Here is a 24,443-nt window from a genome sequence, read left to right as displayed (position 1 = left end):
GGTATGGCTAGAAGCCTAGCCGGGAGCGTTCCATTGGTATTTTTCGATATTGGTTCCTGCCCTTTGTTTATATTTCCCCCCGATTTCCCTTTTCGCTGGTTTTTTATTGTACTAAAATAACGATTACAATTTCCTTTTTTCTCTTTTTCTCTCTCTCTCTCTCTCTTTCTATTTCTTTTATTTATCTCTTTCCTCAGATAGAACTGGAATAGACGAAACAAAAAAAAAGGGGGGAACTCCATATGCTCTCGAGATCCTAAACTAGGGACGGTTCTGTGAACTCATACGCGATGACAGTACTCTCAACAGCCCTTCTCGTTTCAGATTCATTTTCGAGGAAAATAAAAGCACGGCCTCGTCCATCTAACTCGTCGGCATCCATTCTTCTTCGCTTGCACGTTGGCCTCATGGTGACTTCATGGCCCGGTAGCATTGCCGCAGCTTGTTCTTCACCGGGACCACCGGACTCAAATAAATACTCCAGCCTCGAGTATACCGACGGGTTCCCCACTCTAGCTCCGTAATTTGCATACTTTATAAAAAATTCCTGGGTCGATATCCATCGATTGATGATTGTTGGTAAAGAAAAGAAAGCTAACGTCTCAACTGCAGGACAATATGTAAAGAGTTTACTCAGAACCAACATGTTGAATCCGTGGAAAGCGATGTAGGTGATATTTCGCGCAACCGATGATATGGCTATTAAATCCAATGCATCGGTTGCAAATCTCGCCGGGAGATCGAATATGAACCTTCCGTTCCTAGCGATTTCTAGGAATTCCGAAGAAGGCTCTGGGATGAAGCATTTATTCCAGAATCTATTGTCGTCTTCATCGGGGATTTGTATTGCGTCATCGATGATTTTGGAGATTCGAGGACGAAGTAAAACATCGACAGCTCTGACATCGTCTGTGATTATGGGATGAATCAAGAGGAGATATGGTGGGATTGGCCCGATTTCATAGGAGAGTAATATGTCAGGTTCTGCATCTGAATCGTTATCATCCGAATCGTCATCATCTTCATCGTCGCTGTCACAGAGCTCGGTATCCCGAAAATTGAAGAGAACGGTGGGTTGGAGGGCATGACTGAATATTTCCTCGCGCAGTTCCTTGGGCAGTAAAAGAAGCCTTGTTGAGGAGTCATCGTTAGCATTTTATTAACAATCACCGCATGCAAATGTTGGAGTCTTTATATGACGCGTGCAGACTCGACGTCCAATTGGTGGGATAATCCATACCGTGAGCACATTGTGGGCTTATATATTACTATGAGCTTATGAGGCTGTGATATTGTATTTGGTTCTTCGAGCTTCAGCCTTAACTAAGCATCGGGATATATATATACTGATCGTGAAATCAGACTATCAAGGATCTAACTAGATTGAAAGAATTAAGTAGGAGGTATTTTAGATAAGTGAGTATATAACACCAATTATATTGGGATCAGAAGTACAAGCCGGCTGGCCGCTAACTGGTTGCAATTGTATCTAGTGCCGTTCAGTGCGAAGCCCCAGGTTGCACCACATGCCAAGCCACGAGGCCCAAGGGTCCAAATGCTTCAGCCGGCCTCAGTTCAGCTCAGCTCACTAGTATGTTCTCAAACCTCTAATCAGCAGGACCAATTCGACGGCGTATACCACTTCCTCCGCGGTTCTTCTTCCCTGATAATAACAATCTTCAGTTTTGTGAAATGTATTGAAAATATACCGTCCACGATCGTGGGTTTCTTTCCGCGGCATTCGGTAGAGTTGGTACCTGCAGAAACCATACCCTTTAAATTTTCTAGGGATCTGATACCTTATCGGTGCTCCCTCGGGACCCGTTGTAATCGGATCAATTATCGGGGGCATCCTTCTGCCGTGCTCTTCGATTTGTAAATCATGTCCGGTTTCGAATAATTCCAATTGAATCCAATCCTCTTTGTTTCTCTTCCGTCTAGTCGTAAGAAGATGAAAAGCCCATTCCGGAATCTGGCGGTTATCTCCCATCATCACCCCCACTGCTTTTAAATTCGGAAATGCACCTATAACTGCCCCTGGATCCGGTGCCATTTCCCGAGAAAATACGATATTAGATATCCTTTGTCTCATGACGGGCCAGATGGTGCTCCATGTAGCATGAAGACTACGAGAGACATCCAAATCGAAGATGAATCTGCATCTATTCCGAAACAAATCCTCGACTTCTGGGGTGTAATCTCCTTCCAAAAAATCATTGTACCACACTATTTGGTAGGAGCCACATGGCCGAACATTGGATTTTCCTTGCAGGATGATATGCTTGTTAAGATTCTCTTTGATGGGTCTGCATAGCCTCGCCCAGAGACTTGATATAACCGTCTGAAGTGACTTCGAAAGACACAATAAATTCGCTGGGATTGGTGATAGTTGGTATATCACCGACAAGCCGAATGTACTTTGTCCGGATATTTGCTTTACGGGGAGATTGTAATTCTTATTGAAACACTCGCGACGTCGAGATATCGAAGGTAGTGGCCCTTTGTGGCTGGGATTACATTTGCGACGGGCGAAATTATGAGGAGGGTTTTTGGGGAGGATGTTGAAGTGATCTTCTTCTTCAAGAGCGGATGTGTCTCGAATTATTATATTGACTTTGGGACCCGGCGAGACGATGTATTCGAATATCTGTTCCTTCAGCTCGAACGGAAGGGTCTCGAGACTATGGAATAGTAGATGGTTGAGATTAGAGAACAGCTGCAAACAGGGTTCAAGAAATAGCACGAGGAGAATGATGTATAATTATAATTACCTAGCTTTCAAATCCATAGCCGCCAAGATATTTTAGAAATTAGAGATATGAAAAAGACTGATCATGAGTAGAAAGACGACATATGGAAATTTGGGCAGACTTATATATCGCTATTGCAATCTGGACTTTAAAAGCGAAGAGGCTGAATATTTATAATATAAAATAGCTGAATGCGAATGCGCGAACATGCATGCATGGGGCCGTTGTATCCCGAAGTTCACATGCACCCGAACAAAATATAATTATAAAAACATATACGTATTCAGTGGGTACTTGCTATATAGAAAGAAAAAAAAGAGTGGATACCCGCTATAGGCTTCCAAAAATTCAAAGATAGTATAAAATTCCGGTATACTTGGTTTAATTCAGCCTTGTCATCGTGGGATTATACGAATTAGATGAATCATTGCAGCCTTGTCGGTTGGCCTATAGCTATAGCTACGCTGACCTGACCTGACCTGCGAGTTTTGGCGCTAACGTCGGGTGTGTGAAATACAACCTTCAACACAAGAATCGTGCCATTTAGAGAGTCTGCTTGTGTAGCCACCCCTCTAGTGTACATGGATAAAACTGATACTGGAATTAGTGGAAAAATTCTAAGGGGCGGTCTTCTACATAGTAGAATAATTAATTACTTATATATCTAAGAAATGGGTACTTAATTCTATCAAATTCTCAAAATTTAGTGGTATTAACACTAATCCCGTGGCTCCATTTAGTGATTATCCATGATTCCCAGACAATCATAAGAACATCAAACCGTTGATATCATGATATACAGCCATAAGTAAGTATATACCCAGAATCAGTAGGTGTCTTCTGCAAAAAGAGACCACTTTGGGTCCGAAAAACGCGCCGGTTTTTACAGTTAATAGATACGATACTAGATTTGAATCCTCCAGGGTTCGAACTCAGGCACATTGAAGCCATATCTGCTACATAACCCATATTAAACATATGTATATATATATATGTAAATATATGGAGCATTAAATCCTACGCGGTGCAGTATCCCTGCACTCGCGCAGCCTATCGCCATAGGTATTTGAGGTACCGAGTTTGACTCCATATAAGGTGGTAAAAAATATTAAAATTTATTACCGGTTTTAACGACTTCGGCGATCTAATTAGTTAGTATAGAGTCTTAGAACTCCGGTTTAATACTGGTCTTAGAGTCCAGGCGAACTAGCTTGTAGATTCAGTGAGAAGTGGTTGCGTTAGCGTCGTTTTTTTGAATTCTGAGCCTCTACAGCTGAAGTCTACTACACGCGCCGACCAAGATTCACCCACGATACACTCAGCCAACCACAACACCATGCGTGTACTTAGCTTAGATCTGAATGCATATTATAAAAAGAACTAGTTTGACAAAAAAGAGACCTCTCGTGCGTAGGTCCGAAAAACTCCTTTTAGTTTTTTCAGTTACAGTATGGACGAAAGCATTACAGCTCGAACAGAGGTCTTTTCTCTGTTGCACCAGCCGGCTCTAGACATCCCACATTTTACGTGGCGCAGAATCGCGTCGCTGAACTCACGCAACCTACCGTCGTAGGTTACATTCTAGCGAAAGTTGGGTGTATATGTAGGTTTCAGAAACTCGAGTTCTGGTCATATATGGAGAAAAGCTATCTAAAATCTAGCAACCTTTTTTTAAACATTTGGATAGTCGCTTTCTGGCTCCTCGGAAATGTAATCATTGTGGTCAATGTCTTGACGAACCCCTCCTTCGCCGGGAGTGTGAAACTGGCCCAGAAACCGCCGGCCATCCCTTATTATAACCCAAGTACACCCGGTCGCTAAATAGTATGGTTTAAACTCCATTATATACGTATTTAACCCCGCATTCTCATCGCAACTTCGCAGTATCGGTTGAATTTTATCTCCAAAAACCTCGTCCATTGAGGTCCGGACTTTAGACCGCCAAGGCCCCATAGTGAACGGCCATGCCATCCGGAGCAAATCTTCATAAAGTGAGAAGTAGTATGCATCAGAATGACTGTTTGTTGCGGGACCATCACGGACTTTTGCATATTTTTTCCAATAGAGCTGTTGGTCAGAAAGACCGCGACCGGTATGTAGCATATGTTCGGTTGACACAATGTCTATTTTGATAGTTAAATATTCGCCAGCTGCTTCGAAGATGTGTTTGAGGTGGTGTACTAAAGGTTGGTAGGTGGTTTGTAATATCTTCCGAACGGGCTCTGATGGTGATAGTGGTACCCGTATTATACTGGGTCTCCTGAGATCGATAATGTTGATTTGAATATTGCGGAAATGGCGGCAGTAACGGAGTGCTGGGATTGAAGGGGCCGGGGAGTTGATTTGATATGTGCCATATACATAGTCCACTTCGGATGCATCATTGGCTATTGCGTAAGCACGGGCTTCGAAGAATTCATGGAAGCTACACACACACACGTCAGTCATATATATTAAATTAAGTATCTCGAAGATAAGTATATTGCTTTATGGGGGACTCACCCGTAAGGGAGAAAAGCACAGTGAAAAAACCGTTCCCAGAGTGACATTAACTCGGTTTCGATTTTATAGCCTATATTATCTCGATCCTGCAGGTCTCTATCCCGAAGCCACCTAGGAGGGCCTTCAGACCGGATCGTAAGATGAACCGGAAATGTATTTCGGGAATAAAAGAATTCCGAGGCTTCATCGTGGACTTGCTTGTTAAGGAAAAACAAGGAAATATCAAGAGAAGGCCAGTCTGGTAGTGGTGCCGGGATCGAGAAGACCTCTACAGGTAGATCAAAGAGTAGGAAGTAGGAATATATTTCGTCGCGAAGTTCTCGAGGTAGCGAAAGGAATGGAAACGGCTTGTCAATGGGTAGGGAGGGTGAGGAAGTCTGCCTCGACAGCATTTTCTTTAAACTGATATTTAATCGAGGCATTGCACGTACAGATAAATTTTAACTCTGGCGATGTAGATATGGCTCGTATAAAGCTGAATCAGAGGTTCTACTATTTCTTAACGCGAATGGATGCAATGCATACGATCCTCGATTGATTCTGTCGTGTCTAAAGTATAAGAAATGACAAGACTGGACGAATCATGATCGTGCAGTTGCCCGTCAGCCGCTCCCATAGCTAACGTTATTGGATTTAATATTTCCAACATTTTCAACACAAGCATTCTATTAAGTCTCGATAATTGGGATCTCGTATCGAATGATTGGGCGCCTATTTGAGGACTCTGTAAGAGTAGGACTAATAGGAAGATTGTGCTATTTAAAAGGGTTGAAGCTTTTGTAGACAAAGGCCTACTGATTTCCCTTTGGGAACCGATAGCATTGAGTCTATATATCTAAACTAACATTTATAGCCTAAGCCCATCTTGTTCATACAGAAGGGACTAGACCCAGAGCAGTTCAAGGGAGGCTTATTGTTGACCTGTCTGCTGGCCTCAAAGCAGATTTGATTACAAGGTTCTACGGGAAATGCACAGATAACGTTTCCGGGAGGATCCATGAATGCTTGATTCTATCAAGGCAAGGGGACTATATACTGAGTGCGCCTTTTCTGCTGATGAGGATGCGAAAAATATAGGAGGTAGGGAGGGAGGAAGAGTTGTAAGTGGAGGAAGAAGTTGGGGAGAAGGAGGAGGAGGCTCCGAAATGAAGATAATGCTTGTCGTCGTCATATCAAGATAACTCCCCGGAAAAAAAGAAAAAAGGTAAAAAAAGGCGGAAGGGATGAAAAACCCGCATTAGAGATATCCATAGACCGTACAGACGACAAGAGTATAATAAAAACAAGAAAATGCAGCATCATCGTAAAAAGGAATCCCATCATTAAACACAAACTCCGAGTTTATTCCTCAACAATGTTGCCTTTTTCCGAGACGTACAGACCGTCCAAGAACTTTCGGATATCCTTGTTTCGTACTCTGCAGATCTGTTGGATGTCGGCGGCAGACTGGGAGACGTTTTCGAGGGAGTTTCCGGAAAGGACGAGCTCGTCCTTGACGTTCTTGGACTGCTCAACATCGACACCCTCGTGCATGGTAACTCTTCGGACAATCTTCTCGCCAATGAAGTTACTGTGAGAAAAAGTTAGCATACGATTCCGGGACCTGATACGAAGCTATTTCGAGCATCTTGGGTAGGTTTCTGCGAATTTGGCCATTTCCTCGGCATTTCCACCTGGAAGACATTCTTCGCCGGTAGCAGCATTTAGTATTTCTAAGGTCCCACTCTATGCCACCACCAACCGATATCTCCAAGTCCAAGAAAATTCAATTCATAGCCAATTCACCCGATACCCTTGATAACCTCGAAATAACATCTACCGATTCTTAAATATCAAAGTATAGATTCCACCTACCGGATTTCAACCTCATAGAGACCAGATTCGTTGTTCTTGGAAACACCAACGTTGATTGGGAAATGTGCATAGACGTAACGCATCTTGTACTTGAATCCCTTGGTGACACCAGTGATCATGTTCTCGACAATCGACTTGACGGTTCTCAGGGCGGCGATGTTCTTTCGGTTGCCATGGTGCAGGGAAATGTCAATGACTGGACTTCCGGGACGCTGGGTGAAGGAGATGTTGATGTGCTTGAAGTCTCGGACAAGCTTTCCACGGGGACCGGTGACGGTGACGACACGGGCCTTAATGTTGAGGGAGACTGGATAAGAGCGAATTCTGTTAGTTGATATCCTTCAACAGACTGGCCCTATCGTAAATCTTCATTCTTTCTCCTCCTCCTTCTCCACAATATATATATATTTTTTCAATGATATCTCGAAACAGCCATAACTTGAAAATGTCGACAAATTGGGAGCCACATACCGCCCTCAGGGATCGCCAGGGACTCGCTCGAGTAGAGGTACTTCATTTTGTCGGTATGGGGTGTCGGATTATGGGTGTCGAAGATTGTCGAGATAGGTTGAAGTTGACGATATGAAGTCTAGAGGTTTGAAGCTTTGCGGTGGGATATTTCGCTAGACACCATCGAAATCGAAATCGGCCACACCAAAAAATTCTGTGCTAAGGATCACGTGTTCGCTAACATTCGGCCAACACAACGAAAAAAGCCCTTGCCCTAATGGACTCTTGGCACTACTCTTTCAGCCTCTACGCAAGTACACACTCACCCATTGGCTATTTTCAAGATTAAAGAGCTTCGTGGATTTAATCAGAAGTATTATGCAGACTCAGATCTATGATATTTAGTAGTCTTCGAGAGTATATTCCAGTTATTGGGTTGACCTCTGGCTATAGTTGTAGTTCGTATTGTAAGGGAGTCGACCAGGTGTTGTAGAGCTGCTTCGTAGAGCTTGGAGTGGCTGCTTACATATGTTAAAGTGGCTAGTGTAGATATGTGGCTGAGCGACAAGGATATGCCTCCGAACGCAGACTGTTCGACAAATGCGGAAATGCAACATAATCAACACAGATCACCTCGACTCTTCTTCAGCGGTTCTTCGCTCCTGTAGATTGACATCTATGATATTCAATGCATGACTATCAGCCTAATGATATCACAAAAAATACTTCCATTAAAATAAAAGCGTTTTATCTTACCATGACATAGTTACATAGGTTCTCCTTCTGATGTATTATACTCAGTCTCATCACCAAATTCCGTATATATGATGTGATATAGCCGGTACCGCTATTTTCAACATCAACTTAGGCTCCTTATTCTTCCGCATAGATATGCAGAGCTTTATACGGCTCCTTTCTTGTTCTAAGCTCTTCGGCCAAAATAAACAATCAAGAAATACCAGGTTCACTTCGAGACTTCTTCATCACCTTCATCATGTCTGTCCGACGGATTGTCTCTCTATTCAACCAAGGCCAAGATCATTCGAACGGAGGAACGAACGACACAACTGATACCGGCGGAAATCGAGAAGACGAACCACTTCGCGAGACTGAGGGTCAAGAGCAATCAGAAGAAGCTGAATCTCCTGCAGAAAGAACATTTCTAGATCCTATTAGGTCGATGATTTGGGGCGTTAATAATGATACCCCTGAGCCCCCCGAAACAGATCCAATGGACATTGATACCCACGACACAAGTATGCCCCCCACAATAAATGGCCAGAGCCGGCGCCCTGCAGAACCCGAACCTCCTTCCGCGATGGGCTTCTGGACTCCTACGGAATCTGGCTCGCTCTCCAATGACAGCGACATACAATTTCAAACCAACGGCAATAGCATGGGCCCAAATAGTACGGATGTTTATGGTAATGTTGGAAATACCGACGACAATGGTACAATACCCACCAATGGCAACTGTATCCCTCCATCTGAAGAAAGGGATGAAGATATCTACGCTCGTCCTTCATCTCTTCCTAGGCCTGCCACAACAAGTGCCGGGAACAGCCAGCGCCGACGGATATACACCGCAGCCCCTGTTCCAATCATAAACCAACGGCTCCAAAGATGCACTGAAATAAACGAAACAACTAATCTTAATCGATCAGAAATGACGCCCGCTGAAATTGGGTCAAAAATCCCAAGACCAAGCGGGGCATGGCGAACGAAGATCCCGAATGTCACACCGGATTCCATCCGTAGTATCCAAAGCGTCTCAACGCTTCCGCTTTACTCGCCACCGATAGGTTCAGTAAAGGAACCGCGAGGATATTATGAAACCGACCCCAATCTGCCTGGAAAGGAACCGCGGAGATATTACGAATACGACCCCAATCTACCTGGAAAGGAGCCTCAGGCGCGCAGGAATGACAACTTGATCCAGAAGTTCAAAGAAATCGAGCTAGGACCACAACGAAGCATCGAATATTATCTTGGCACCGATTTACCTTCTAGCCACCAAGCACAAAACTCAATTTATGCCCCTTTAACTTGGAATGCTGCGGATAGATCTGACCTTCACAATCGTCTATCTGTTACAGACACTCTTCCAAAAATCAACACTGGCTTTCCGAGAATGGTCTATGACGGCGGCACTTCTAGTCTCCCTGAAAATGAAAGCACACCTTCTTCCGCTGATCGAATTAAGGATCTCGAGTTTGAAGTCAGTAGTCTCCGCGAAACATTGAAATCAACCCAAGAGCAACTTAGAAAGGATGCAGCCAAAGCACTTTCCCCAACAGCCGCAGTTGACAGGCTTCATGAATATCTAAAGCCAGACGAGGATGAAAGTAGCCCCACCAAGAAAGTTTCGCCTATCAGAGTCACCCCTTTTATCCGGGCCAAAAAGCTTGTTGTTATATTGGACGGTAAGTGGAACTTTCTGCATGATTCAATCCAGGAGCAGATATGGCTGACACCGTGGGCCTAAGCTACCAACTCTGGAACCGTCCGGCCAATGTCAGTTGGAAAGCTCGACCACGACACCCGAATCCCAAGAACGGTGTTGAAACGTATATCAGATTGCTTAACCGCAGAGCATAAAGAAACTCACAGGCGACAGCAAGTCTTTTATTTGAGCGGTTGTGGCACAGGTGAAGGTAATAAAACTTAAGATATTCCCTATTACTACTTCCACAGCCTAGGATCATTTCTAACTAATATGATATCAAGAATTCGGCCTCAATAAGAGTCTTCATACAACTATTCTTGATGCATACACCTACCTTTCCGGTAAGTTATTCGTGAATTTTAGATTCCACCCCTCACGCCACCGACCTAATTATCTTTCTTAGATAATTGGGATTACGGAGACGAGTTGTTCCTATTCGGGTTCTCTCGAGGTGCATTTGCTATCCGCGCAATTGCAGCACTGATCACAGAAATCGGGCTCCTTAATAAAGCTGGCATGACCCACTTTGAAACACTATATGATACCTACTTTGATCCTAGGTATGGAAAATGCCGTAGCACTGATGAATATGAAAAATGGAGAGGGCAATGTACGAGTTTGGCGTGGAATCTCAGCCAATTGGAAGGCATAACAATTACCAAGATACCTGTGAAATTCCTGGGATGCCTCGAAACCATAGGATGGTCAAACTATGAGATGGAACCATCGGAGAAGGGACAAGACGCCAAAAAGTTGTGGGAACGAGGAGTGTTTGACTTCAGACATCTCCTAATACACGAGAGTATGTATAGCTAGATGGTTGACCTATTGAGAAACCTTTTGAAAACGAGACTAGTGCTAACGTCAAATGATACAGCTGTTGAGAACGCCTTCCACGCTCTTGCCCTCGATGAGGATCGGATAACACATTCACCACTTCTTATGTTCCGCCCGGGAAACTCCATCAAACCACTCACGCAAGTTTGGTTTACAGGATCTCATGTCAACATTGGTGGTGGCCAGTTAATAATGGAGGCTGAAAAAAACGTTTCCCACCCGACCACAGATCAAAATGAACTCTCAGATATCGTTTTCTTGTTCCTGATTACGGAGTGTCATGAGTTCCTCAGCTTCAGCAAGACCTACGTGAACAAAGCAGTTTCCGACTATATGAGCTTAACGCCAAATTTTGTTAAAGAAATTAACTTCAAACATCATTGGGTATCTGCCAGAATTGACGAGCTTGGGTCTGATACCGGGAAGGCCAACGTATTCAACCGTATTAGAAATGCAACAGGAAATCGGAAGAAGCATATTCGGACCCCGTTACGATATCGTCCACACTGGTTTGATTGGGAACCGTGGAGTAGGTACAAGTCTTGCGAAGCCATCCACGTCTCTTCTCAATATCGGACAAAGCATTACCCGAATTACATACCCAAAGCTTTACTAGACTACAGATGTACAAAAACTTTTGAAAAATTTGGTGTAATACGCGACCCCTCCGAAAATGCCCCTGGGGAAACATCGGTCTTGAGATACAATGCCCCTAGAACGAGAGAAGATACGTTCTATTACGCCGGACAGGAAAACAAGAAGGGGAAAGCGCATCCAAATAACATGGTGCTCCCCGTCGTTAGGTTATCAGCCTTTGAGGTCCTCCTTGCTGGTGGCGACACACTTATCTTCGGATTTGGTCTAGCATTCAGGGACATCTACCGGGAATCACCTCCAGTTTTCCGGTATAGCATTAATGAACTAACCGGTATGCAAGAAGATTGGGTTCTGAGGGTGGAACCCCAGCCACTAAAACAGATGCTCTCACCAACCTCCATGGCCGACAGAACAATTGCGTTAAGAAACACACAAAGTGTACCGACGAGTTTGAAGTACCAACATTACGTTATAAAGCAGGAGTCGCCCTATAATTCGGTCAATGGAAACTCGCGTGTAACTTCGGGAGTCCAGCAAAGGAGTGTTTCCGCGGCAGCTGGATTACCAAGCACGCAAGAAGAATCCCCAGACACACAAGAACAGCCTCCACCCCCTCCACTAGCTAGGCGTTTGAATACCGCCCAAAGTTCTGCTAATCTTCAACACTCCGTTCCTGAGAGTAGTACGCCCTTCTCCTATATCGACACCCCACAATTGGAAGATGAGAGCGGGAATGGCAAGGGCAAGGGACTTCATAGTGCCCATACAAATCATCAACAAGGGAACGGTAGAGCCATTGGATCATCCCAAGGGCCAAAAGGATACGACGGCACTGATGAACGTGAACCGGGGCCAGAGGGAAACCCCGAGCCAATGGAACAAAAGAGCAAAATGGGTTCTGTTAGGCAATTTTTCAGTTTCTCGACTTTGCGAAGAAAAATGAAGGACCCGGAGGCATCGAAGAGTGAGCCTAAAAGACCAAGAGTGAGCCAGATTGATGGACAGAACGATCGTGATTCAGATAGACCGACCGACGGCCCCTCCGATCCAGATCGTGTGGAATCAGAAGTACGCAAACGAGAAGATGCGAAGCGTGAACATGCAGAGTGGCTTGAAACCTTTGATCATTCTCAATTGGTTCTTCCGAATATCGATGAACCGGAGTGGATGAAAATACTCAGGCAAGGTCGAGGTAAGGTTCAACCTTGCAAGTTTAAACACCATCGCAACCGTGACCACGGCCACGGCAGTAACCATCGACACAACGAAGATCATAACGACGAAAATGATGATGACTATGAGTACTACGAATGCGGTCACCGCCGCAAACGCGATTCTTAAGAGGCTCGATCGAAGGGTTTGTATTCCTCCCGACAAGTATTGCTTTACCACATAGTACTGGCACTGACCCGTTAACACAGTTACAGATTTAGGTGCTATTCGACATGGACTGCCTACAGATTGATTGACTAATGAATTGCTTTTACGAGTTTTTAGCGATGGATACTTTTTTTCTATGATAGTGGAAGATAATTAACGTCGTGTAGTGGTTTGATGGGGAGGATCATTTGCGGGAGGAGTTGGAACAATGCATGTTTGAATTGTTGGGAACCTTGATATTCCTTATGTGTACACTATACACTATGAATGAACGTTAGAGCGTGCAATAGAACAAAGTAGTCCTTATCATCAATATTGTATTAAGAAGCCTAAGTTGAGATCATCTTGATTATCTAAGCCCACTGTACTCCCATGGATATACATATATCTTCCAAGTAGGTGTTGAATGTGTGGTATTTTCTTCACGATATTTATTATGAATGAGATCTCTTCGCGCGATGAATGACTTAAAGATTTCAAGATATCGAACATTCCTATTTTCTTTTAAACTTTAGGAACTTTGAAGATGCTAACATGCAGAAAAATATTCTCAACCTAAAAGATTCCAAATTGAAGCTTTTTTTTGATATCCAATATTATAAAAATGAAGAAAAAGAAAGCTAATCTGTAACGCCATTTTCCATACCATCCCAACTCCCACGATCCTCCCAGCTACAGCTCAAACAGTCGACAATTGAAGGCGAAAAGGAGGTGCCAATGTTCTTTTTTGTTTTCGTGAATTTCGGGGCGTGCTGAATTTAAGCACCACCCTCCCTCTTCGCATATTCATCCTCCATAGCTTCCAAATACCTCCTCTCAGCTTCTTCCCTTGACAATCTCCCAGGTTCGGAGCCCTGGCTACCACCGGCGGGATAGTGTTGAGTTTGGGTGGATGCTTGTCCACCGGCGGGCTGTTGGGTGCTGCTGACGGTGGTACCGGACGGGGTGGTGTGAACAGTGCGGGAGGAGGAACCCTGTGGGTTTGAGGAAGACTCGGTGGATTTATATTCGTAGTTGTATGTGACAGGCATTTTTGGAGATTTTGAGTGAAATTCTTTTTTTTTGAATTTTCTTAGATGAAAAGATTTAATTTTATACTCTTCGAAAAGGAGGTTTCAATTGAGAGGGGTTTTTTATACTAAGCTAGATGGGTTTAAAAAAAAACACCTTGAGGAGGGGGGCAATCGGGGCAGTTTTATAAAAAAGTCGGAAGCTATGTATTCTCCGTAGTTTGTACAATTGTCGACATCGACGGAAGAATCCCTGTCCCGGATGCATCGATGACGTCACGTTTTGAACACTCCAACACGCGATTGGAATAAACTATCATTAGTATTACTACTATTCAGGAGTTCTCCTCCTTTTTTTACTTTATAGTAAAATCGGAGAAGTTATTTATCATGATATCTAGTGGTGAATGTTCAAAATTAGCGCACAAGCAAATAACTATCGTAAGGTATCGTAGATGACACAAAAGGAGGGGTTTTTTGTTTGTGATCGGGAAATAGTAAAAGAAGGAAAGAAGGGGAAAAAACAAAAGATATTCCGCCAGCCGTAAAAAAATTATAAGGATTGTAGCGTGAACCGTGGTCGTGGTGCACAGTATTTATAGTTATCCTCTACTCGGAGATATCTCTAAATTAAAAAGAAGGTTTGTGTCGAGTTAGGAGGAGGAGGGTTACACAGGTACAAACATTAACATTAATATTTAGATGAGCTCTCTGCAGCAAGGCTGTTAGACTAGTAAGTACATACCAATGTAATGTACCTATATCGGTTTGCTGTAACCTAGTACTAGTATATATACTACTTAGTAGTAGTTAATAATAATTATGAAGGTAGCGCAAGTCGTGGCAAATGCGTGTCAGGGGTTTAAGAATAAAGGGAGGGTCATGTCAATCAGGCCTCGACGGTCACAATTGTAATATTTATCGGTCGACCCGCTGGATTGGATGCACGAATTCAAAAGTACAGTGAATTGGCCATGGCATATGCAACATACTGGCATGCAGATGTACACATGTACATAAACACATTTTGAGGTCATTCGAGAAGGTAACCAATCTGCCTAGATCTATAGATGTCTAAATTTAGAGGATTAGAGGTTGATATATCCGGATATCCGACTCTATCAGTGAGCACTACACCCATAAATATATTATTGGATTGTACAATACATAGTTACTTTCGTATAATGCTGTAACGAGAAAACAGAAACTGAAGATCCAAGAAGAGTAGTAAATGTAGTAAGAGTAAGAGTAGTAAGAGTAGTAAGAGTAAGCGTAGTACCGTAAATGTAGAAAGTAATATAAGAGAAGCACCCGAAGTCAATCAGGAAAGAGCCAAATGCGGTTAGCCTTGTTGCATTTTAACTGTCTACAACGCAAAACTGGAAATGTCTGATCCTGTAGAATTCCAAAATACAATAAACCTCATTTGGAAACCATCACCATTCACCATACGCCGTTCGCCGATCCATAGCATCCCACTTTAGACAGTGGTATAACCGTCTTTTTTCTTCTTCTGGTTCCGTTCAGCCATTTTAAAGACGAAGAAAGGGTTACAATTTAACTTGCAATGCCTGGGTCTGAATCGGGGGGGACATCTGACGTCCCACCCCTCGGCGGCGACAGGGAGGGCGTCCTGTCAAAGCCCTCCGCCTTCATCACCACGTCAGTTTCCTTTCTCGTCGCGCTCCCCTCCTCAGCTATGGGTCTCAGTCGGTGGCTGAACCCTTGGACCTTCTTTCAAAACCGCTCCGATCCCATCTATCACCATCACTATCACCACCACCATCAACATCATCACCACCATCATCAAAATCACAATCCTTCCCTCCCTTCAGCCTCCAAGGACCACAGCTGCCAGGATACATCTGTGATCCTCGGCAGGAGGCTCAGAAAACCTTATCCTGTAGCACCTGCAGCTACTGTACACCCACGACCTCCATCGGAAACTCCGAGGTCGTTTCCAGCCTATTGGCTTAATAGGATAGCCACAGCAATCTCCATCAACCGGCTACCGAATCCGTTAGCCTGGCTGCATTTGGTGTGGACAGGTGTAAGTACTTCTTCTATTTTTTACTCCTTCTCCTCATGCTCCTCCACCTCCTTCCCACCTTCCCTTTGATTTCTTTTTTCTTTCTTTTCTTTTTTCTTACTTGTCGATGTATTAACCTCCTTTTTGGTACTTCATGATTTTAGTTTACTAGAGTCCTACACCTACGAGAACATTCCAAAATGGAAAGTCACACAGGCGAGAGATTGGACAACTCTCGTCCTCAACCAATTGCCCACCATTTGATAACACCAACAACTTGCAGCTGCGGATCGGATATCAGCAATCCGTTCCACTCTGGCCCCTCCCAAGCATGGGGAGACCGTTTGGCTGCTGAACAGAAAAAGTTCAAGCTGCCAGAAGTCTGGGATCATTTCGAGGACAATGATCCCTACCTACCGGCCAAGAATGAATCAGATCACCGAAGGATGCTGGTGACCTTTGCTGAACACGTCTTGTCTCGAGCAAAATTCTTGGATTACGTTGGCGGTTCTTCTCAGGATAGGCTGGTAAGTTTTCCACTTCTTCATCTTTATTTTCTTATTTTTACTTAGATTTTTTGATTTTTTTTCATTGCTGTGCTATTCCACACTATTCCGTTCCATTCGATACACGTGAATTTTTGTAACTCTTTCACTCTTTGGTATTCTATTTATACTAATTGTATCGAGGTAATTTCACAGTACATGATCAATTCAATCACCGAGCCCCATCGCACTCTCCTCCTCAAGCTCGTGTCTGATACACATATCGTCTCCCCTCTTCGCAATCACTACGAATCAATGCATTTGGCTCCATGTTACTCAGCATCTGACATGGCCCGCGCCCTCTTCCACCACAAACATATCTTCACAAACTGCGAATGGTACATTCTCTGTGTTGATTGGTTCCAAAACTGGACCGGATACTCCATCTCTGACGCCTTGATCAAAGACGTTGGCAACGATGAATGGGAAAAACAGTGGGTTCTAGATATCGCGAGAATGGAGATGGAAGGTGATGAAGAGGGATTGAAGAATGTCCAGCCTAAGTTGAAAAGAGTATTCAGGGCATTTTCCTACTGGGAGGAAGGGTATGAATTTGCTTCCTTCAAGTGATGTCTCTATTCTCCTCTGCTTTGGCTTCCGCCTTCTTTCCATATTACCTTTTTTTCTCCTGCTACCCATCATTATTATCATCGTCATCGTTATCCCATCTTCTTTTTCCTCCTCCTCCCCCTCCTCCCACATTCCTCATCCACCTTTCTCTCTCTCTCTCTCTCTCTCACGCACACACACACTCTCTCTCCCTCCCTCCTCCTCTTCTCTCAACAAAGTAGCAGTACTATGAATACCTTGCGTTGTTTATTATGTGCCCCATTGCCATATATTTTGTCGGAAGGCGTTTTATAGGGGGATCGATTCATGCTTTTTAGATTTTTAGAGGCGCTTCTATGTTTTTTTCTCTTCTAAAGTGTGATGTCGATGGACTATAAACTTATGACTGTACTGTTTTATTTCTTATTCTCTATCCTTCTTCCTAACTCAACCTACTTGTTTCCCCCCCCCCCCTTATTATGATGACTGATGCTGGGCGTTCTACTTTCTTCGTGTTTTATGTCTTCAAATCGTCTAGGCCCTGGATTACTTACTTATCCTGCCTGCGTCCTTTCCGATTCTCTACCCGTTTTTTTTCTCTTTTCTCATTACTGTTTAAACATTACTACTACACTCATCCATATGCATAGCGCTGTAGTTATAACGTGCATGAACCCCATTTTGTATAGTAAAAAACTACATATGTGGGATAGCCTCGAAGTTAAGTAAAGGCTAGAGAACAATGATCACATAATTTTCTCTTTCTTTCTTTCTGTTTTTTCTTTCTGTTTTTTCTTTCTTTTTTTTCTTTCTCTTCCGAATGGAAAAAACAAAAGCTATAGGTGCTCTGATATCATCCAAGTAATCACAATGTCTCAAGTATCTAGTTTATACCGTATTCTTTGCTAAAAGCTATCGATGCTACAAAAAAGAAACAATCCAAAAAAAAGAACTTGCTCCACTCAGTTCAAAAGAAAAACGAAGCATACAGGAAGGCGAGGAGCGAGAAGACCTCTTTCTCTCCCCCTCTCCCTCCAGCCAAAGTCTTTACTCTACCTATCAGAAAAGCTCAGGAGGGCAGTAATGGTAATAGTAATAACACCTGATATCACATCCCTTCACTTTCTTCATATCCTAATATCCTAGAAGGGGGAATAAGAAGGAAAGAGGAGAGAAAACAAAAAAAACTAGCCCCCAAAAGCATACCTCAAAAACTCCTGGACGGCCTTCAAACTCTCATACCTGACTTCCGGATCACTATCGCCCATCAATTCCATAACCCTCGCTTTGACCATAACCCCATCCCACACCCTCCTCTTCTCAGGAACTTCCTTTACCAAAACACCCACATCGTGCGCCGCAACCGCCAGCACTAATTTCTCTTCACTCTCCCTCAACCACCTAGCGAGACATTGTACCAACTCGCCGTTATTTTCTTCCATAATCCTCCTAGCATTCTTCTTCCAAAAGTCCTGATTCCTGTGCGGCGGGGTCCAACTTAAATGACCGCTTCTGATCTCTGTGGCGTATTCGTCAAAGTTTGTTTGTGTCAGCTGGAAGGTTTCTAGAGCTGTTAAAGAGGTTTCTAGATCGGTTGTTAGATCCGGGTCTGTGAATTTTCGAGCTTTGAGGGTTGTTAGGAGCGGGAGGAGACGGGAGAGTAACAGCGAGGGAAGGTTTGAGGATGGTGCTTTGTTTATTAGGTTTGTGATTATTGCTAGGCAGACTCGTAGGATTTTTTCTTTGAGGGCGGAACGGAGGATGTGGACTAGTGGGGGGATCAGGTCGTATTTACTGTTATTTTACCGGGAATATTAGTCATGAAAACGTTTAAAATGTTATACATACCGACTCTGGTAAGTACTTGGATAGACTTGAAAGAAGGGGGTTGGGGAAGGGAGGGCATACTCATCCAGTTCCTCAGCAATCTCCTCTTCAAAGCTCAACTGCCAGATCGCCACAAGCACATGATAAAGTAACTGTAAATTCACACCACCCTGTTTTAAAGGCGCAGCAGCAGCAGGAACGCTACTACTACCAGTACTTAACAAAGGCACGGCAGAAGAAATCCCACTGGCGATATTAACTACTCCGACATCCGTAGTCCTGCTTCCTTTACTCCCCGCCGCAGCAGTTTCAATCACCTCCGTCAACCCCTTCATAGTTTCATCTCCCATTTCCCAGAATGTATTTCTTGAGTAAGAGTTCCGTAGGAGTAGGACGTAGCTTTGGACGGCTAGATCTTGAAGGTTTGATTCAGAAGAGGAGGAGATTGTGGCGAGGTATTTGAATAGAGTTGGTAACGCTTGTTTGGTCGGATTGTCGGTACGGGATTTGGAAAGTGAAGAGGAGATGAGGGTTGTTAGGAGGTAGGAGGAGATAATAGGAATCGGAGCGTCGGTATGGTCGAGAAGGGTCATGAGGTGGGAGTATGGGTCTGAATGGGAGGTTAAGGTGGTGACGAATGATGGAACATCTATATTAAACAAGCAAGTACATATCATTAGCCCATCCTAACCACTAGATACATACTGAAGTATCTACTACAGATTCACATCATATCGGCGGAAGTGTTCGTAGATATATGGAGATTAGAACATACCTTCACATATCTCAACCGCCAGTGCGAGCAGGTACTGTATAAACTCCACCCTCTTCGCACACCTCTCCAGCAATCCCGGCTGCTTCCCCTCCGAATCCCCAACAATCAACCTCCCATATTCACCCAAATCCCCCTCGACAATAGCTACACGTTTGTCCTTGGGTACTTTATCAACAGCTTTGATCAGCTTTAGCTCCTGCTCGTTGATGATGTGGGTGCGTTGGTATTGGTCCCAGAGGATCGGACGGGCGCGTATGCTCTGGATGAGCGAGACGACGATGGCGGGCGGTGGGAGCGACATCGCGGGCGGGATGAGAGGAAGGGAGTCGGGTTCCTCGATGATGGAGATATGTGGATGAATCCGAATGGTCGTTAATAGCGAGGACGTGGAGGGGGATGTTATGAGGTCAGTGGAGCTGCGTGGTTTGACCTGCCAAGACGGATGCCCTTGTCCTGGTCGTCAACCACCTGAAGGCCCTTTCTTACGTAAAATGGACATTACACTGGAGATGACTTCCATGACGACGACGACGACGACGACGACGACGACGATAATGTATATGCTAGTAGATACGAAAGAAAATATATCCTTAATAAGATCATGAATATCATAGGTACTTTTTGATCTAGCGAAGAAACCATTATAAAAAAAAGACATCAAACCCCGCTGAATCGCTTTCAAATGCCGTAAATACTTGCAAATACTACCCTGAATGAAATATATACTTTCCAAAGATCAATAAAACAAGAATAGGCAAAGAGTTCACAATAAACTCTCGTACGCATCGAGTCCAGACTTCCCCGCATTCTTTGCCGGCTGCATGGGCTGCATGGGCTGCATAGCTTGCATACCCATGCCCATGCCCATGCCACCCATACCCATACCCATTGAACTCGTAGGCTGCTGCTGCCCGAACCCTCCACCAAACGCCGGTCTCTGCGCCTGCTGCGGTTGTGCCTGCTGAACAGGCGCACTAGGTGGAGGCGCAATGCCCCATCCTGAGAACTCTGTCCGCTTCTGCGGTGGGGCTTGTTGCCTCGTCTGTCCGAACAATATCGTCGGATGCGACTCTTGTTTCTGCTGCGTAACCCCCCATCCGTTGTTACTACTCGCCGTGGAAGTCGCCGGTGGATTGCTAGGGAATGACGGTTTCTTCAAGGCCGAACTCCAATCTATGTTTCCTGCACTTTGTGATTGTTGCGGTACAGAAGGCCGTGCCGGTTGTATCGTCTGCATCGACGAGTTCGCATGACTGTTCTGCGCCGAGGTATTCCCAATAGCAAGATTTCCCATTCCAAGGCCTAGGCCGCCCATGACAGGACCAGAGCTATTCGAATTGGCAATACCAGGTCTCGACGGCTGTAGCGTTTGTGACATCCCCATAGACGAGGAACCAGGCTTGTTTGGTTGCAAAGTACCAAACCCAGATAGGCTTTGGTCTGGTGTAATCGAGTTCCTACTTGTCGGTGCTGGCGGCGGCGGCGAAAACGTAGATGGCGCTGGTGTAGACCATGAAAAGGCTGGAGCCTCTTTCTTTGGTGCAGATATCGGTTTGCTTGGTCCAGGAGATGTAACGGTAGCCGATGCCCAAGGGTCAGGAGATACACCCCGATCACTACCAACAGCAGACTTCTTCCCAAACACCAGTTCTTCAAAGTCTTCGGCCTCTACTGGTTTATGCGTGGCCCCATTCTTGGCCGCTCCATTTATTGGCCCTGCACCAAATTCCACCGCCGGAGAGTTTGCTTCCGCAGTCGCAGTACCAGCTAGCTTTCCCAGCTGCTCTTGTTCAACCTTATTTGACAACTGCTTAATCGTCGTCATGAATTGTTGGAACTGCCGGAGATTGAGAAGCGGCCCTAACGCCAGAGCCCACAACGAGGGGATAACTTCCGTCGCTAGAGTTGTTGTATCCACGAGTAATCCTATCTGCATGTAGAGATCCAGCGCCGCAATCTGTATTGCTCTGTTAGCATATATGTGGGGCATCCAAAAGTACCAGCATGTAAGGGCCTTACCATGACAGCCGGCTCCCTGGTTTTAATACCCTTGATCAACGGCACCACCTTCTCTTGCACAGTAAATCTATCCAAACATACTGAGCTGCCGTCGTTTCCTTTGATTTCCCCAGAAAGCCCATCGTCAGTACTTATACTGCCACCGCATAGCACCCTTAAAGCTTCAAAGCAGGCAATCTTGATGCCTAAACTCGAGGTCTTGGCAAATACAGTAGAGACAACAGGGAATATATCGGTTTTCACGTTGTTAAATGTGATATTTGGTAGTACTTGTCCAAGAGACTTCAGCGCAAGACCTTGTAAATGGGACGTAGGAGAGTCTAAAGCTAGAAGATAAAGGGGAACAATATCATCTCTGAATTCCGACATTGTACACTTCTCCCTAAGAACGGCAAGGCGTTCAACCATAACGGCTAGAGCTGCATCCCGCCCGTCACGCTCGGTACCCGGACGGGGAGCAGATGAAGATACTTCTGTCGCAGTATCTTTCTTCTTCCCCAAGTCAAATGTTGCCCGGAAGGCCGGTAGTACTTTCTCACCGATGAGACGGCTCCCAGCGGGTAATCCCTCGAGAAGAGTGAGTACGGCTGCGAGCGTCCAAGGTAAAAGCTCACCCTTGTCCTTCAACTCTTCGACCAACATTGGTAAGATTTTCCTCTGAGCAACACCTGTCGGGAACTGAGGTAGGACCTTGGGGAGCCCTCGCATAAATGCATTCTTCTCATTTGCAGATTTGGCGGGGAAGTTGTCCAGAAACCGGATAGTGGAGACAAGAATGTTGTCGAAATAACCCGCTTCCTGGAATTCCTTAGCCGTAAGGCGATTCACGGGCCGACGTGTGATCAGCCGGGGGAGAACGTCATCCACGAGCGCTTGTGGAATAGCCTTGCTGCAGAGGAAGTTATTGGATTGGTTAGGAATTGAAGAAGAAGCATTGAAGAGACGCCTGAAGTTCGTTGGTGAGTTATGAGCTTTGAGCGGGGACTCGTGGGGAGAATTGTAGATAGATATGATTAGTAGACCGAGGGAAAAGAGATCGAGAGCAGGAGTGACAGATGAGTCGAGGAGAAGGTCTGGAGAGCAAAAGTCGAGATTGAGCTGGACGGATGAGGGTAGGCGCTGGTCATGCTGGGAGGCGAGACTGACGAGGTCCACGGGGAATGGAGAAGGCGAAGGTGAGGGCGAAGAGGATGCAGTTGTAGTTTCACCCCGATGGGATGCTGAGAAGGCCAGACCCCCGATCTTCCAGTCAGACTTCGCATTGACAAAGATACCATCGGGGGTTAGATTGCCGTGGACGAGGCCGGCACTTTCGTGTAAGAATTCGAGGCCCTTGGCAAGCTGCAGTAGACCCTTTTGGATTTCGAGCTCGTCGATATCGACGTCCTGACGCCTCCTATGTCTAGCATCGCCAGTTTTGCTCTTATCGTCGAGAACGGATTGTAAGGAACCAACGACGACTTCGGTAATAAACATCAATCCAGATCGGGTTTCCTCGACAGGCTCGACGAGTTCCAGAATGTTTGGATGTCGCAATCTGGCCAGCAGGCCGACTTCCTTTTTTAGGCGGTCGATGACTTCATCCTGGGCAGCTTTAAGACCGTGATTTGATCTTAGGGAAGACTGCCCTGGAGCATTAAGAGAACTTCTTTCGAAGACGAAGGCGCTACACGCTTGACCGGTCGACTTTCTTTTGGCATCGTATATCTTCCAAGGGCCGGAATACGAGATTGGTTGTGGAGAGAGGGCGTATTGGGAGGAGAGGGATGCGGTGCTGAGCGACTTGATGGCGGCGTTGAATAGGCCCGCCATTTGGACGTCCTTCTGCGGCTACGAAACGGAATACCGCAACCGTGTCGACTCTTGACAGTAAGGAAAATTATTTTATTAGCAACGCTTGGTATGGCCCGTTTGTGGGTACTTCGTTCGCTCGTAAATAGTAATGTCGGTGGTGGTGATGGTGATGATGTTTGAGGGAGTTAGGTATAAGGCCAGGCTGTGATGTTGCATTACGCAGCCCTTCGGCCTTCACGGCGCTTCACTTTCACCACAACAATCACAATTGCAGCTGGATATACAACAGCCCTCAAACAGCCCTCAAACAGTTCTCAAGAATAGTACGAAGGCATGTACTCGTATCCTGAAGCATCGGGATAATACTGATTCTGAAATCATCTTCAGCTCGTGAGCAAGTCGGCCAGGTAGCATCAACATAACTTACTTACTAAGTACTTACATACTTAAGTACTTAACAAGTTGCATTGTTAAGGTCAATAAGATCATCATCTTCAATTCCAGCTAATCCAGCCCATGGCCCGGCCGGCTACGCGAAACACGTGCAGCTCGCTAGCTGCAGCATTATCCTTTGCCTGTACATAGAAACAAAAGGTTAATCAAAAGGGTAAGCTTGGCGTGGCATGTATGGCAGGTTAAAACATGGCCCGGAGTTCGCAGTTCCTCCCCTGCAGGTCTGCACGGATTCGTATATGCGAGATAACCATGGCTAATTGAGGAAGTACTGTACGTAGGTTAAGGCACGTCCACATCCAGGCCAGACTAGGAACTACCTTTACCACTATTCCATCTCATCGTGTAATAGTATATCCGCATAGCTCAGAAGGGCCCGCAGATAAGCGATTGATAATTAATAACCCGTTAACCCAAATAGATTGGATAAATGGGAAAAAGGAGGCATCTCCGTCACCGGAGCTCAACGGTCCTTTGAGGCAACTGGAATTCGAAAGCCAATTAAACACGACTTAGATCACCAACGGTCCCGTCATTGATGTCTGGTTGATGCCGTGGAGAGAGTGGAAACGGCTAGCTTCAAGGCCCGTTTGGAGCTTCGAACCGTCTGTTAGCTAGTGGGCTTA

General features: G+C 45.1%; 8 protein-coding genes across 8 annotated transcripts; 2 read left to right on the top strand and 6 right to left on the bottom strand.

Annotated features, from left to right (window-relative positions):
• Positions 1 to 256: 256 nt before the first annotated feature.
• AOL_s00076g591 (uncharacterized protein) lies at positions 257 to 1,251 on the bottom strand (the record flags this gene model as incomplete). Its single annotated transcript, XM_011123143.1, has 2 exons — positions 257 to 1,130; positions 1,241 to 1,251. The coding sequence occupies 2 exons, from the start codon at positions 1,249 to 1,251 to the stop codon at positions 257 to 259; spliced, it is 885 nt and encodes a 294-aa protein (XP_011121445.1).
• Positions 1,252 to 4,421: 3,170 nt separating this feature from the next.
• Positions 4,422 to 5,644, bottom strand: AOL_s00076g590 (uncharacterized protein; the record flags this gene model as incomplete). The annotated part of the gene is made up of 2 exons (XM_011123142.1): positions 4,422 to 5,175; positions 5,253 to 5,644. 2 exons carry the CDS (start codon positions 5,642 to 5,644, stop codon positions 4,422 to 4,424), a joined length of 1,146 nt encoding a protein of 381 aa, XP_011121444.1.
• Positions 5,645 to 6,593: 949 nt separating this feature from the next.
• On the bottom strand, positions 6,594 to 7,623 carry AOL_s00076g589 (uncharacterized protein; the record flags this gene model as incomplete). The annotated part of the gene is made up of 3 exons (XM_011123141.1): positions 6,594 to 6,822; positions 7,107 to 7,413; positions 7,578 to 7,623. The coding sequence occupies 3 exons, from the start codon at positions 7,621 to 7,623 to the stop codon at positions 6,594 to 6,596; spliced, it is 582 nt and encodes a 193-aa protein (XP_011121443.1).
• Positions 7,624 to 8,550: 927 nt separating this feature from the next.
• Positions 8,551 to 12,777, top strand: AOL_s00076g588 (uncharacterized protein; the record flags this gene model as incomplete). Its single annotated transcript, XM_011123140.1, has 5 exons — positions 8,551 to 9,979; positions 10,043 to 10,210; positions 10,284 to 10,343; positions 10,406 to 10,804; positions 10,880 to 12,777. 5 exons carry the CDS (start codon positions 8,551 to 8,553, stop codon positions 12,775 to 12,777), a joined length of 3,954 nt encoding a protein of 1,317 aa, XP_011121442.1.
• Positions 12,778 to 13,574: 797 nt separating this feature from the next.
• On the bottom strand, positions 13,575 to 13,847 carry AOL_s00076g587 (uncharacterized protein; the record flags this gene model as incomplete). Its single annotated transcript, XM_011123139.1, has 1 exon — positions 13,575 to 13,847. The coding sequence occupies one exon, from the start codon at positions 13,845 to 13,847 to the stop codon at positions 13,575 to 13,577; it is 273 nt and encodes a 90-aa protein (XP_011121441.1).
• A 2,208-nt stretch (positions 13,848 to 16,055) lies between these two features.
• AOL_s00076g586 (uncharacterized protein) lies at positions 16,056 to 16,970 on the top strand (the record flags this gene model as incomplete). Its single annotated transcript, XM_011123138.1, has 2 exons — positions 16,056 to 16,382; positions 16,557 to 16,970. 2 exons carry the CDS (start codon positions 16,056 to 16,058, stop codon positions 16,968 to 16,970), a joined length of 741 nt encoding a protein of 246 aa, XP_011121440.1.
• A 1,166-nt stretch (positions 16,971 to 18,136) lies between these two features.
• Positions 18,137 to 19,852, bottom strand: AOL_s00076g585 (uncharacterized protein; the record flags this gene model as incomplete). The annotated part of the gene is made up of 3 exons (XM_011123137.1): positions 18,137 to 18,743; positions 18,858 to 19,425; positions 19,552 to 19,852. 3 exons carry the CDS (start codon positions 19,850 to 19,852, stop codon positions 18,137 to 18,139), a joined length of 1,476 nt encoding a protein of 491 aa, XP_011121439.1.
• A 462-nt stretch (positions 19,853 to 20,314) lies between these two features.
• Positions 20,315 to 23,382, bottom strand: AOL_s00076g584 (uncharacterized protein; the record flags this gene model as incomplete). Its single annotated transcript, XM_011123136.1, has 2 exons — positions 20,315 to 21,508; positions 21,571 to 23,382. The coding sequence occupies 2 exons, from the start codon at positions 23,380 to 23,382 to the stop codon at positions 20,315 to 20,317; spliced, it is 3,006 nt and encodes a 1,001-aa protein (XP_011121438.1).
• Between the last annotated feature and the right edge of the window lie 1,061 nt (positions 23,383 to 24,443).

Source organism: Orbilia oligospora (assembly GCF_000225545.1).
Source record: "Orbilia oligospora ATCC 24927 unplaced genomic scaffold scaffold00076, whole genome shotgun sequence".
In the NCBI taxonomy this organism is placed as follows: domain Eukaryota; kingdom Fungi; phylum Ascomycota; class Orbiliomycetes; order Orbiliales; family Orbiliaceae; genus Orbilia; species Orbilia oligospora.
This window is presented reverse-complemented; position numbering and strand designations above follow the sequence as displayed.